At 56.7% G+C, this 12,522-nt stretch overlaps 3 protein-coding genes across 4 annotated transcripts; 1 reads left to right on the top strand and 2 right to left on the bottom strand.

Annotated features, from left to right (window-relative positions):
• Nucleotides 1–540: 540 nt before the first annotated feature.
• RNF5 (ring finger protein 5) lies at nt 541–2,916 on the top strand. Of its 2 annotated transcripts, XM_041731343.1 has the most exons (6): nt 541–765; nt 1,647–1,665; nt 1,761–1,873; nt 1,990–2,044; nt 2,121–2,238; nt 2,348–2,916. In XM_041731343.1, exons 1-6 carry the CDS (start codon nt 626–628, stop codon nt 2,443–2,445), a joined length of 543 nt encoding a protein of 180 aa, XP_041587277.1. In that variant the 5' UTR covers nt 541–625; the 3' UTR covers nt 2,446–2,916. The 2 variants fall into 2 exon arrangements, with proteins under 2 accessions (XP_041587277.1, XP_041587334.1); XM_041731400.1 differs by lacking the exon at nt 1,647–1,665 and having other exon boundaries at nt 628–765.
• A 544-nt stretch (nt 2,917–3,460) lies between these two features.
• Nucleotides 3,461–6,456, bottom strand: AGER (advanced glycosylation end-product specific receptor). The gene is made up of 11 exons (XM_041729617.1): nt 6,241–6,456; nt 5,964–6,070; nt 5,643–5,835; nt 5,420–5,484; nt 5,213–5,300; nt 4,932–5,114; nt 4,713–4,837; nt 4,375–4,513; nt 4,077–4,103; nt 3,843–3,969; nt 3,461–3,720 (listed from the first exon to the last, which is right to left on the bottom strand). The coding sequence occupies exons 1-11, from the start codon at nt 6,296–6,298 to the stop codon at nt 3,621–3,623; spliced, it is 1,212 nt and encodes a 403-aa protein (XP_041585551.1). The 5' UTR covers nt 6,299–6,456; the 3' UTR covers nt 3,461–3,620.
• Nucleotides 6,457–6,827: 371 nt separating this feature from the next.
• PBX2 (PBX homeobox 2) lies at nt 6,828–12,161 on the bottom strand. The gene is made up of 9 exons (XM_041729535.1): nt 11,632–12,161; nt 10,632–10,705; nt 10,149–10,396; nt 9,869–10,059; nt 9,563–9,698; nt 9,293–9,446; nt 8,831–8,919; nt 8,638–8,724; nt 6,828–8,510 (listed from the first exon to the last, which is right to left on the bottom strand). Exons 1-9 carry the CDS (start codon nt 11,850–11,852, stop codon nt 8,418–8,420), a joined length of 1,293 nt encoding a protein of 430 aa, XP_041585469.1. The 5' UTR covers nt 11,853–12,161; the 3' UTR covers nt 6,828–8,417.
• Nucleotides 12,162–12,522: the final 361 nt, after the last annotated feature.

Here is a 12,522-nt window from a genome sequence, read left to right as displayed (position 1 = left end):
CCAAAGCCCGCCAATCGTAGAGCAGTCACCATGGCGACAAGACAGAGGCGAAGGGGTGGGACCAGAGAAAGCCTAGCACGCACGGGATTGGCCCGCCCCTTCCCGCCGCCTGCTGCGCACGCGCACTTTGCCTAACCACCATTTTCCATCGAGTTCCAGCCAATCCAGAGCTTTGGGGCGCTACGCTCCAAAGTCCAATAGGAATCCGGGCGTTCTCGGAAAGGGGAAGTGAAGCAAAGAGAGGGGGCTCGGAGGAGGCGAGGCCTGTGTGGTCCCGGACCAATTGCTTCTGGCCCTTGGTCCTGACTGGCAGCTACTCAGACGAATAAAGCTCCCCCGACCAGCGCCGACGGACACCAATCCCGTCGCCTCGCGTCCTGGCGGAGGCGCTCCCGCCAATCGTCACTGTGCAAGGGCAGGCCTGCGCGAACCTCTCCCTACCCTTTGGGCCAACCCTGGCTTTTAAACTGTGTGATTGTCAGCCCCCCAGACCAGTAGTGTTTAGACAACCTTGAAGCCCGCCCAACGGCCGTGGGCTGGAGGCGGTTTCTCGTTGTCGGGGCGTGTGTGTGTCTGTGTGTGTGTTTGGGGAGACTGAGGGGTGCGTGAAGGCGAAACACCGGCCATGGCAGCCGCGGAGGAGGAGGACGGGGGCCCCGAAGGGCCAAACCGCGAGCGGGGCGGGGCGGGCGCGACCTTCGAATGTAATATATGTTTGGAGACTGCTCGGGAGGCTGTGGTCAGCGTGTGTGGCCACCTGTACTGGTGAGGGTCCGGCAGGGGGTGAAGAGAAATGGGGCTCGCCTCTTACTGGGGAGGCTGGGGGCGGGATGGCACGCATACGGATAGTCGGCGGGCACATCCCCGTGGGCGAGGCCCGAGGTCTCTGGGAATGTGTGGGTGAGAGGGTCACATCTCCACGGAGGAGACCCGTGTGGCGGGGAGCCCTAGGAACTGGGCACTGAGGGATGTGCTGTGGTTAAGAGGAAGCAGGGCGGGGTGGTGGTGGGGGAACGACATCGGTCCAGGTCAGACCCCAGCCACCTTACCCCAGAAAGTGACAGTCTTAGTTGTACAGGTGGAGATAGATTAGACTCAAAGGTTAGAGGAGGCACGCCTTAGGCGGGTACGGGAGACCTAGGGAATGTAGGGTCGCGTGCAGGTGAGATCTTGGTAGGGAGTGGTATGACAGACCTGAGGACCAGGGCACTGAGAAATTAAAGGATGGTGGAAATAGGGACTTGATTGAGCCTAGAAGAGAGGAAAAGGAGTAGTGGGGGCAGGTGCTAGTAAAGGGGGTTTAGTTGAGGAGTGATGCGGGCAGGGCTGGGGTTGGGGCTGAAACAGGAGATCTAGAAAGCTCTGGTTGAAGAGACCTGGACACTAAGTTCAGAGGCAGAAAAGGGAGGGGACATGTGTGTTCAAGGAGAGAAGAGCATTGAACCTTGGAGGATGAGTATTACTCTAGACGTTGTAAGATCAGAGAGGTGGGAAGGCCAGGTTGGCTGGCATGAAATAGGTTGTCAAAAACATGAAAAGAAACAGCAGGTAATACCTGGGAAGAGGGGTGCGATCGGACTCTGAGGTCAGGTTCGTGTCTGTCTTTACTGTAGCTAGTTTGACCTTCTTTTTTTCCCCCCATCTAGTTGGCCCTGTCTTCATCAGGTGCGTACTCAGAGGAGATGAAGAGGGAAATGGGGAGGTCTGAGGAGTTGAAAAACCCTACTGTGAACTGGAAACCACTTCATTTTCTCCCTCAGTGGTTGGAGACCCGGCCAGAGCGGCAAGAGTGCCCAGTGTGTAAAGCTGGGATCAGCAGAGAAAAGGTTGTCCCTCTTTACGGGCGAGGGAGCCAGAAGCCCCAGGACCCCAGGTGAGAGAGAGGGGGTGGTGCTGAGGGAAGATGGACTGCTTCTGGCCTGGGAGTGGGGCGTGGAGGGGGAGAGGACATTCCTTGCTGCTAGCCCTAGCCAGTCTCTCATTCCTCAGATTGAAAACTCCACCCCGCCCCCAGGGCCAGCGACCAGCTTCAGAGAGCAGAGGGGTGAGTCTTGTCTGATTGTGTTCCTTCCTTGCCAAAGACCTGCCCAGTTCTCCTCTGACTTTCTCCACCTCCCTAGGGATTCCAGTCATTTGGTGATACCGGGGGCTTTCACTTCTCATTTGGTGTTGGTGCTTTTCCCTTTGGCTTTTTCACCACCGTCTTCAACACCCATGAGCCATTCCGTCGGGGTACAGGTAAGAAGAGCCTTCCCTCAGCTCCAAGCAGGGAGCCCTCTGAGTCCCCTCAGGCCTTTTCCCAACCTAGGAGTGGATGCTTCTCCCACAGCTTTCCTTTCTCCTACAGGTGTGGATCTGGGACAGGGTCACCCGGCCTCCAGCTGGCAGGACTCCCTCTTCCTGTTTCTCGCCATCTTCTTCTTTTTCTGGCTGCTCAGTATTTGAGCTTTGTCTCCTTCCTGCCCACCTCCAGCCAGAGGAGAATCAGTATTGGGGGTCCTTGCTGACCCTTCCTTACTCCTGGCCCCTCCCTCCCAACCCCTCCGTTTCTACTGGCTAAGGCCAACCCTGGCCACTTTGTAGGAGGGTGTGGGGAGGAGGTGTGACATCTGTGCAGAGGATGGGAGAAACTTCTGCCCTGAACTCACTGTGTAGCATCCTAACTCCCAGCTCTGGGACAGGAGGACAGATGGAAGAGGATGTCTGTTTCTTCCCTCTCCTGATCTTTTGCTTTACACCCACATTTGTTGATTTGATGTTGGAAAGATGGGCAAGGCTCCCACTGACTCTCCCCTACTTTACCCCTGTTGACTTAATTTTTCTCTCCCCAGTGTCTAGTATGGGTTCTGACTCTTAAGTCCTTCCTTCCCTTCACTACCTCCTTTATTATAAATTCAATAAACAAGGTGAGATGTACTGATGGGAGCTCTGCCCACCTTTGTCCTTATCCCCTTCCTTCCAGGACAGGAGCATCTCCCCAACTTGAGTAAATATTTGCACGGTGTGGGGAAGTGTGAAGGCTTTTTCTTCAAGGGTCTGAGGGATTCAGAGGGTGAGGGCGTCTCTCCCTCTCTCTCTCTCTCACAAACACACACACACAAACACACACAGAGGCATCTTTCTCACACACACACAGGTGTCTCTCACACACAGGCGTCTCTCACACACACACGTGTCTCACACACAGTCATCTCTCACACACAGGCGTCTCACACACGTGTCTCACACAGTCATCTCATACGCAACGTGTCTCACACAGGTGTCACACACAGGCATCTCTTTCTCACACATAGGTGTGTCTCACACACAGGTCTCACACATAGGTGTCTCTCACAGTCATCTCTCACAGGTGTGTCACACAGGCGTCTCTCACACATGCAGGTGTCTCACACACACACAGGTGTCTCTGTCACACACACACACACACACACACACACACCCATATGTGTGCACGAGAGCAAATGGGTGAGGTGTTTACTTATCACTGTAGGAGGCTCTGGTTGTGGAGGCAAGTTTGGTGAGGTGGGGTACAGGTGATACAGGAGAGAATTGCTCTGGGGACAGAAGAGAGCAAGGGGGAAGAAAAGGGAGCTGACAGATGGGGTCTGGCTGGGCGCCCCTCATGGCCCTGCTGCACCGCTCTCAGCTGCCTGGGGCTCCTCTGACTGATTCAGCTCTGTGCGCTCCTCCTCCTCCTCCTCCTGGTTTTCTGGGGCCTTCCTGGGGAGGGGGATTGGGGAGAATTGTGCACATGGTTTCTAGCACTTCATCATTCCTCCCCCCACACCCCTCCTTGCTGCCTGGAGGTCCCAAGGCTGAGATGTTTGGCTTCCTCCACTCACCTCTCCTGTCTTTGGCGTTGCCGTCTTCGCCACATGATGGCCCCAATGAGCAGGACAGCTATCCCCAGGCCTCCTAGGATCCCCAGGGCCAGGGCAACAGTTCCCAGCCCCTGCCCTTCCACATAGCCTGTCGAGAGATGGGGAGAAGTGAGGGCCCAGCCCTTACCACTCACCATTCCTTTGTTGTCAACCATCCCCCGGTCATGTTGGGGCCATCTGTTTCTAAGCCCTCACCTGTGGTTGGCCCCTCTTTGTCTGTTTCTGAAAGACAAAGTTAGAGTAGGTTAGAAGGGAGGGTCTCGATTTGAGAGAAGGCTATTTAGTGGGAGCCCTGATGGAGTCTTTTCTTTCAGTTTCAGAAGAGAGAGGAAACAGACTCGTTGCTCTCTTGGGAGGTTTTGCTTGGGGCAGGGGAGGTATATGCACTGAGGAAGGGTGGTAAGGTTCTCCAGGGTGTGCCAGGGAACTGGAGTCTGCGCTGTCCTTTAGCCCAGCCTCAGGGGCCCTGGGACTTGGAGAGAGGTCTCCTCACCAATGACGACACTGACACCACGGCTTTCCTGGGACCCGTGGCTGGGATGCATGGCCACACAGCTGTAGGTTCCCTGGTCCTCAGGCTTCACCTCAGAGAGGACAAGCATGGGGCTAGGGGGAAGGGGCAGGGGCATGCCCTGGGGGGAGAAAGGGGACAGGAGACTCTTTATTACAACATCTCTCCCCACATCTGTACTTCTGTCTTAGTCTTCACATCCTCACATACTCTGCCATCTTTCCCAGCTCCTGCCTCCCCATGAGCCTCCTGTCCTCCTAATTGCCAGTAATGTGTCTGTCTACTTCCCAGCCTCCCAGCCCCGTCTCCAAGTCACTCACGTCCTTGATCCAGTGGATTTGAACAGAGGATTGGGCAGGAGTTTCACAGGTCAGGGTCACAGTACCACCAGGAACTAGCATTCCACCTGGCTCTACCATCACTTGGACTTCCAGAGGCACAGACTCTGGAGTTGAGGGCATGAAGTTGAGAGTTATGCCTGTGTTGGTCCTGGTGGTCATGGGCTTACTCTTCCCTCCTCCCTGAGGGCCTCCACTCACCCCAGACGTTGAGCTGGATGGGGGCCGCATGTAGGGCTCGACGCCGGGGAAGGCCAGGGCTGAAGCTACAGGAGAAGGTGGGGTGGGGAGCTCCTCCCTGGGCTGGGGTCACCATCAGCTCCGACTGGAGTGTGAAAAGCCCTGTCTCAGGGTGTCTCCTGGTCTCCTCCTGCACAGAGACTCCTATTGCGGGGAGGGGAGGACAAGGCAAGATATTCCAGGGTGGGTGTGGGAGAGGGGTCAGAGAGAAAGCAGCCAGGAGGGGGAACTTTGGGACTTACCTTTGCCATCAGGTATGAGGGGTTTCCCGTCCCAGTGCCAGCTAAGAGTCCCTGCAGGATAGCCCCCCTCAGACACACATGTCCCCACCTAGGGAAAGAGTGACCTTCATCGTCTTTGAAAATAAGAGACTCCGCACACATACATGCACACCCCCCTCCAGCCTTATACCCCCTTCCACTTCTAAGGATGGCTTCCCTTTTCTTTACCTTACTGGGGACACCAGCCATGAGTTCAGAGGCAGGATTGATGATTTCTGGCTTTCCAGGAATCTCTGAAGTAGAGAAAATTTCAGTCAGAGGCTGTAGCTTTCAGACTCTTCCACCCCGGGTGTACAGGTTCTCACACACCAGGGCCAAGAGTCCAGGGCTAGGGTTGAAGGCTTTTCCTGAGAAGAGAGGTAGGCCATGGAGATGGCCCTGGAACTCTTACGGTAGACTCGGACTTGGTAGGTGGACCTCGTCTCCTTTCCGTTCCTGCTCGTTGCCCGGCACCGGAAAGTCCCCTCATCCTGGATCCCTACTGCTGGCAGGAGGAGGGAGCCATTGGGGAGCACACGAGCTACACTATCCCAGGGACCTCCCTGGGGAGATAGGACCTTCCAAGCTTCTGTCCGACCTGTGTTCTGGGGACAGAGGAGAAGAGCCTGAACAGTGCAAGTCCTCTGGGAAAGGACTTGTGAGACAGGGAGGTGGGGCCGCCAACCATCACTGGGCCCTGGCTGTGGGGAGCTGTGGCAGGAGCCCTGCTTACCAGCTTCCATTCCAGCTGCTGCGGTGGCTTCTTGGGGGCCCCCCTACAGTTGAGCACCAGCGGCTTCCCGATCCGGGCTGTGATGTTTCGGTCACCTACTACTGCTCCTGGGAGATGGGACAATGGTGGAGGAGTAGGAGGGGATTGGGGGGCCAACAAAAGATGGGTGAGGGAGCTTGGAAAGTAGCGCTTGGGTTCCAGGAGAGTTCTGGGCAGATTTGGGGAGGAGGATGAAGTGCTTTCTGCAGGGAGGATTGGTGTGAGGGGAGTGGCTCACCCCACAGACTGAGGACCAGCACCCAGGCTCCTGCCGCCGCTGCCGCCCCCGCTGCCATCGTTCCTTCCCAGGCTTCTGGCTCTGTCTGCCGCTTGCTGCTGTGGTCACCGTCCTAGGTGGGGCTTGCACCCTCTCCCCTACCCCCATCTTTCCATCCTGTCCTATCCCGCCACGGGGAATGCTAGGAATTCATGCTTCTTAGACAAGAGTCCTTCAGGTACTAGGAGAAACAATGATCACCCCACCCTTAGGCAGTGCCAGTCTGGGCACAGCCATGTCCGTGGGGGTTGGGAGTGGACCTCCTAAGGTTTCTTAGTATTCAGGACCCCTAACCCATTCCATCAGTCCACTGAGGGCTTGCCTGGTGGACGATGGGAGCCCCATGTTGTTTAGGTAAGGTTGCTGGGCAACAGGGTTCAGGCCTGGCTGTTTCCCTTGGGGGAGGGTTGAAGGTGAACCATGGGTGCCCCTGGGTGGTGAGGGCAAGGTTGGGAGTGGGTAGCTGGAAGGGAAAACACCGTTTGGGGTTTTATGAAAGAATTTTATTCTGGGGTTTATCAGGTTTTTGAAAATAATGCTCAACTAAACCCAGGGAAAAAAGAAATTTCTTTATTTAAAACTGCATTTTTTTTTTTCTTTTCTGTGAAACTACAAGTTTACAAGTGAGGAGAGAACTGCCCCTGGCCCGTGCCTCCCACCCACCACCCATCACCCATCTAACCTGCTCCCCTCCAGTCCTGCCTGGGTCTTTGACAGGAGAGGTTCCCCACTATGACAGTCTTATAAAATCCTGAGGATGTTTGAGGGACTCAGATGGTAGGGTTCTGGCCAAGGATGGGACACTGGTGATTTGACTTTCCCCCACACCTGGCTTTTTATGACATGCCTCCTCTCTCCCCCCACCCTCTTGATTTTAGACTGAGAAAAAAAGAATGCCTCGTTTCTGGGGAAATTGAGGGAGATACATACACAAGCACCCCAACCCACATTTAACATATTTGGCAATAACCCCCTCCCTGTTCTTCCCTCTCCAATCTGCAAATAGGTTAAAAATAAGACTTAAAGATGTGTCACTCACAGGGGAAGGTGGCGCTTCCTCAAAATTACTGAATCCAGCCCTGCCCAAGGGTTGTGTGTTTGTGTGTGTGTGTGTGTGGGGGGGGGCAGGGGGGACAGGTCAACAAACCACTGGCTACCTCCATACCAAGAGCAGCAAAGAGCTGCCTGCATAAGCAAAGAACACCTAAGTGATTTTGGGCGGGGGGGCAGGCTTGGTGCCCTGCTAAACATACTTTCTGATGGACAGGACTGGAACCAGGTGGGCCTTTTCACAAGTTCTGTTTGTTCCCCTTTCTCTTAACGACCCCTTTGGCTATCACCCCTAACATGGAAAAGCAAAAAATTAAAAAAAAATCAATATATTTACAAAAACATCTACTTCCCCAAACTAAAAATTAAGAGCCAATTACAGCAATAAAAAAAAAAAAATTTAAAAAGCACAGATGGATTCCAGGGTTTCGTTTCTTTCCTTAACAAAAAAAAAAAAAAAAGAAAAAAAGAAAAAAAAAATCAAGCCCTAAGCCCAGTCAACAACTCCCTAAAGTAGCAGAAACTCCCTCCGAGGTAGATATCTGAGTCAGACACTCTCGTCCACCGAACGATTCTATTGGTTTAAGATGAGCTGCGTATGAGGTAATAAAGCCATCTGGAGGGGCAGGGGGTAGGGAGGAACAGGGCTCATGGCCTGTGTCCTCTGTCCAGAAGTCATGTCCCCAGTTTTGGCATCTGGTCAGGCAGGGCTGGCTTCTCCACAGATCCCAGAGCAGGTAAGTGGGGTGGGGTGGGGGGAGCCCAGAGAAAGAAATGGAATACAATATGGTGGGTAAAGCAAGGGGAAGGTGATCTGAACAATAGGACTCTGGGCTGTGTGGTTTATGTGAGAGAAAAAGACTGAAAAAAGGGAAGACAGACCCCACTCTCCCCTTAGGGGACCCCATTCTCCCTGCCATGTAGTCAGCACCCCCAGCACTGAGACAGTCTGGTCGGGGACAGGATGACCCCATTCGCCCTTCTCTGTCTTGTGCTTCTCCTGTGCCTGGGGTTTGTCCTCTGGATGCCTGCGTCCTCTTCAAGAGTAGCCTTGTGAGCCCCCACCCCTCTGGCCCTGAGGGGCAAGATCAGTTGGAAGTGTCAGAGTGAACGCTTCCTGGTCCCTCTGTCGGAGATGTCACTGAGGACGGGGTTACAGCCTCCTGCCAGCCACCGTTGGCCTAAAAAAAGAGAGAGTTGGTTGGGGCAGGGCTCTGGGAGATCCAGTGTGGGAGACAAGGCCACCAGGGGAACGGCCCTCCTGTCTGGGTGAGAGGTAGACAGGGGGAGCATCAGGTATCCACTCACCCTCATTTCCCGAGGGCTGTACATCTGGCCTCCCGCAAGGTTATCCCCGTAGCCCCCTGGCCCCATTGAGTGTCGCAGTGATTCCACCTGCAGGCAGCAAAGAAGGGTATGACACAGTGAGGCGTCTTATATTCTGAAGAGCAGGCAAGAGAGTTTGGGAAAGCCCCAATGGAGGGGACATGGGCCACCTGACCTGGGAAGCAGAGTAGGAATCTCCGTTGAGCCCCGGCATCCCCAGAAACATGTCTCCGGATCCTGAGAGATTGAAAGAGCCGCCAGAGCCTTGGGAGAACAGAGAGGGAATTAGGGAAGAGTGTAACAACCTGTGACAGCAGACAGAAGACTCACTACCGTGCTGTTTCCAAAAAGCCCTCAGAACTAGTTCTAAGGGGGTGCCACTATATGCAATTTATCCCTAAGGCACTGCAACAAGGAGGAGCAGGCTGTTTCTGAGCCTCTCCTGTGGCTCCCCGGCCACTTGCTGGAAGACAGAAGTAGCTTCGCTGGGATGGTCTTTACCTCCTGACATCTACACCCCACCTCAGCTAGGTCCCTCTCACCCCAAAAGGCCCCTGCTCTGCTGAGATCCTGCCTAGATAGGAAGTGGGAACAAAGGCAGGAAGCGTGCAAGATAGCCAGGATGACTGGGGTCCACCTGCAGAGGAAGGGGGTGTCGGGGAGCTGGTGCGGCTGTGACCCCCCTGGGTGACTGACACGGCGGTCTTGACGGCATAGATGTTTGCCTCCTCTTGGAACTTTCCAATATTTTTCTTATAGCGAATCCGTTTGTTGCCAAACCAGTTGGAGACCTGTGGGGTGTTGAGCAGAAAGGAGGGTCAGGTGCAGACCTTTCCCCCACCAGCCTCAGTTAGAATCAGAGAGCTTTTGACCTGAACCCCACTGCTCCTGCAAGCCTCCCCAGTACCTGAGAGACAGTGATTCCGCACTTCTTGGCAAGCTCCTCCTTAGCCTCCTCACTAGGATATGGGTTACTCAGGTGGGAGTAGAAATACTCATTGAGGACCTCAGTGGCCTGTTTGCTGAAGTTGCGGCGTTTTCGTCTACAGAGGAGGGAGCGTGGTGGTGAGAAGGCCAGCTGTCCTGGCAGGGCCTCCATCTCGCATCATTCTAGAGGGGGCCATTGCCATGGAGCGCCATGTTGTGTCACATGGTGGCCCAGGGGCTTGGGGGAACCCTGGGTCAGGGGCTCGCCTGGGCACCCGAGCCCCACCTGGCATCCAAGAAGCGGGAACGCAGGATCATGACAGCCTCACAGGTGCTCTGCTTGAGCTGCATCTGGATGGCACTGAACTTGCGATGGATGATGCTCACCATGCGCTCCATCTCCTTGGGTGCCACAGGCCGTGTGCGACTCTGCTCCCTCAGCAGGTTCATGACGTGGGTCGTGAACTCGTTACAGGCCTGCAGCAGGGGGCCCGTGGGCTGTGAGGAGCCTTGGGATTCCCCATTAGGAGCCTCTCCTCTCACCCACTCCAGCCTCATCTCCTAACCTGCTCGTACTTCTCCAGCTCTGAGTGGTAGATGTGGCGGATCTGGGCAAGTTTGCTGCGGTAGTCGGAGTGCTCAATGGAGTTGTCAGGGGACACGCCGCCCCCGGAGGCTGCAGCAGCTGCAGCAGCTGCCGCTGAGCCCCCCCCTTTCTCCGGTCCAGCCACACCCTCTGCCAGAAGCATGTTGTCCAGGCGCATGAGCTGTGGGTCCACCGGCTCCTCCTCTTGGGAGCTTCGGATGCTGAGGCCTAGCAGGCAGGTGAGTGAACTCAGGGACCAGGGAGCCCATGGGCAGCTCTCAGCCCACCTGGTGGCTCCTGGAGACCCATGTTCCCAGGCTCTGGTTCCCTTCCCAGTTCCTCCTAGCGTCTTACCTAACCCCTACTGTCCTCAGGGCCCCAAGATGTCAAACTCTTGGCTTGACTCCTATAAAGAACAGGGTTCAGTCCCCAGAGGTGAGGAGTCAGAGGGGGACCCACGTACCGGTTTTCTCCTTGATTTCACACAGAACACTAAAGAGAGCAGGCTTCATGCGGTGGCAGTTGAGGGCGTGTTTCCTTGGGAGGAAGGGGAGAGAACAATTGAGGGTCAATAGAAACAGAGGTGGGGTGGGGGAGACCATGAAGGTGAGAAAGAGGGCAGCCCGGAACGAGAAGGGAGGTAGAAAGTGGGGGTGGGGGCAGGATGGAGTTGGGGGCTTCTTGGAAAGAGGTCAGCTCCTGGAATGTGGAGATGTGGGGGCTGTTTGGCTTTAGGAAGGTGCGGGCAGCAAGATAAAGGCCCCATGGGCTTGAACGGGGCCCTGGGGAATGGGTCTAGAAGAGTCTGGAAGGGGAGTCTGGGGATGACTGCCGACACGAGGGTGACTAGGTAGATTTCAGAGGAAAAGAGACAGAGACTGGGAGAAGAGTCGGAGTTTGAGGTGCCAGAGAGGGGCTGGAGAAGTTCAACATAGGTGTGCGCGGAGGGTCCTGGGACTGAGGAAGCCAGGAGGCTCTGATGATCCCAGTCTGGCTGAGCAGGGGCCACGGGCTGGGTGGGGACACATGGATGCTGGGTCATGGTGGAGAGGAGTGGTAGGAGCTTTGGGGAGGGCTGAGGTCTGGAGAGGATGGGGTGGGGGTGGGCTGGATGGAGAGTTAGGAAGACAGCATAGCAATTTCTTAATCAGAGAGCCAGAACAGGGCTCTGGAGATGGAAAAGATGTTCCAGGGGAGTATGGGGGTCAGTGAGGGGTTGGGGAGGGGGTTGCGGTGAGACCACCCTGGGTTCCCTTCTTTGAAGGCTTCAGGGCCTGGTGGTGAAGGGGGGTTTGAGAGGGATGGCTCATCTTGGGGCTCCCAGGAGTAAGGAGAGAAGAAGCTGTAGGATCCTGGAGGGGGTCCTGGAGTGGGGGGTGGGGGTGGGGACTCCCAGAAGATTCAGAGCTTGTGAATGGGGCTTCTGTTGGGTCTGTGTAGGGTCCCGGGGTGGGGGCACTCACTTGGCCTGGGCCTCGTCCAGGCTCTGGTCGGTGATGGTCATTATCTGCTGCAGAATGTCCCCGATGTCTTGCTTCCCTCGGCCTCCCGGGACCCCCCCGCTACCCCCACCGGGGTCTCCGCCGCCGGGAGGCTCGCCAGGGCCCCCGGGCTCCCCACCCACCAATCCCAGGCCCCCGCGGCCCCCGCCTGGAGGGGGCGGCCCCAGCAGCCGCTCGTCCATAGTTGGGGGGGGGCCCTGAGGCCCCCTCCCTGCTCCGCCCCTCCCCCCGCCTAGTTACTTCCCCACCCCCAAACTCGGTGGGGCCGCTGCTCCCTCCGCCCTAACCCCCACCCGCTCCCCCCTCCCGGCTCCCCCGGGGGTTCACCCCCACCCCGAAGGGAGACCTGGGGTACCGGCTGGGCCCCCCACAGGAGACCCCGGCCCCCGGCGGCGGAGAAAATGGAGCCGGAGAGAGAGAGGAGGCCCAAGCGGGGGTGTGTGTGAGCGAGAGAGGGAGGAGGGAGGAGGGAGAAGGGGGGGAGCGAGGGAGGGAGGCTGGGGGAGGGGAGCCGGGGAGGAAGAGGAGGGGAGAAGAGAGGAGGAACAGGGAGGAGCTGGGGGCGGGGAGAGACACACAAACCGAGGAACTGGGACCGAGCGGAGGAGGGGGAGGGAAGAGGGGACGAGGGGAGGAGCCCAGAGGCCGGGGAGAGGAGCGGAGGCCCGGGCTGGAGGGCGGCGCGGGTCGGGGCTGGGGGCCGCCGCCGGGGCTCCGAGTCGGGGCTCCAGGGGCCGCGGACTGCGGCCGCTAGAATGCCTGGGTTCGCAGACAGTTCCGTTCATATTTCCTGTCCTAATGACTCCCCTCCCTGTTATACTTAATTAAAACCAGGAAAGGGGGGCTGGGGGG

Source organism: Vulpes lagopus, chromosome 1, assembly GCF_018345385.1.
Source record: "Vulpes lagopus strain Blue_001 chromosome 1, ASM1834538v1, whole genome shotgun sequence".
In the NCBI taxonomy this organism is placed as follows: domain Eukaryota; kingdom Metazoa; phylum Chordata; class Mammalia; order Carnivora; family Canidae; genus Vulpes; species Vulpes lagopus.
Note: the sequence above shows the minus strand (reverse complement) of the source record. Positions and strands in the feature narration are given on the sequence as shown.

Coding starts and splice junctions, on each gene's coding strand:
- RNF5 (XM_041731343.1), top strand. CDS start 626: ATGGCAGCCGCGGAGGAGGAGGACGGGGGCCCCGAAGGGCCAAACCGC. Junction 1,874..1,989: donor CAGAAGCCCCAGGACCCCAG/GTGAGAGAGAGG, acceptor CTCATTCCTCAG/ATTGAAAACTCCACCCCGCC. Junction 2,045..2,120: donor CAGCTTCAGAGAGCAGAGGG/GTGAGTCTTGTC, acceptor CCACCTCCCTAG/GGATTCCAGTCATTTGGTGA.
- AGER (XM_041729617.1), bottom strand. CDS start 6,298: ATGGCAGCGGGGGCGGCAGCGGCGGCAGGAGCCTGGGTGCTGGTCCTC. Junction 6,071..6,240: donor GCTGGTCCTCAGTCTGTGGG/GTGAGCCACTCC, acceptor CCCATCTCCCAG/GAGCAGTAGTAGGTGACCGA. Junction 5,301..5,419: donor TGGCTGGTGTCCCCAGTAAG/GTAAAGAAAAGG, acceptor CTCTTTCCCTAG/GTGGGGACATGTGTGTCTGA.
- PBX2 (XM_041729535.1), bottom strand. CDS start 11,852: ATGGACGAGCGGCTGCTGGGGCCGCCCCCTCCAGGCGGGGGCCGCGGG. Junction 10,706..11,631: donor CTGGACGAGGCCCAGGCCAA/GTGAGTGCCCCC, acceptor CTTCCTCCCAAG/GAAACACGCCCTCAACTGCC. Junction 9,447..9,562: donor GCGGAATCACTGTCTCTCAG/GTACTGGGGAGG, acceptor AACACCCCACAG/GTCTCCAACTGGTTTGGCAA.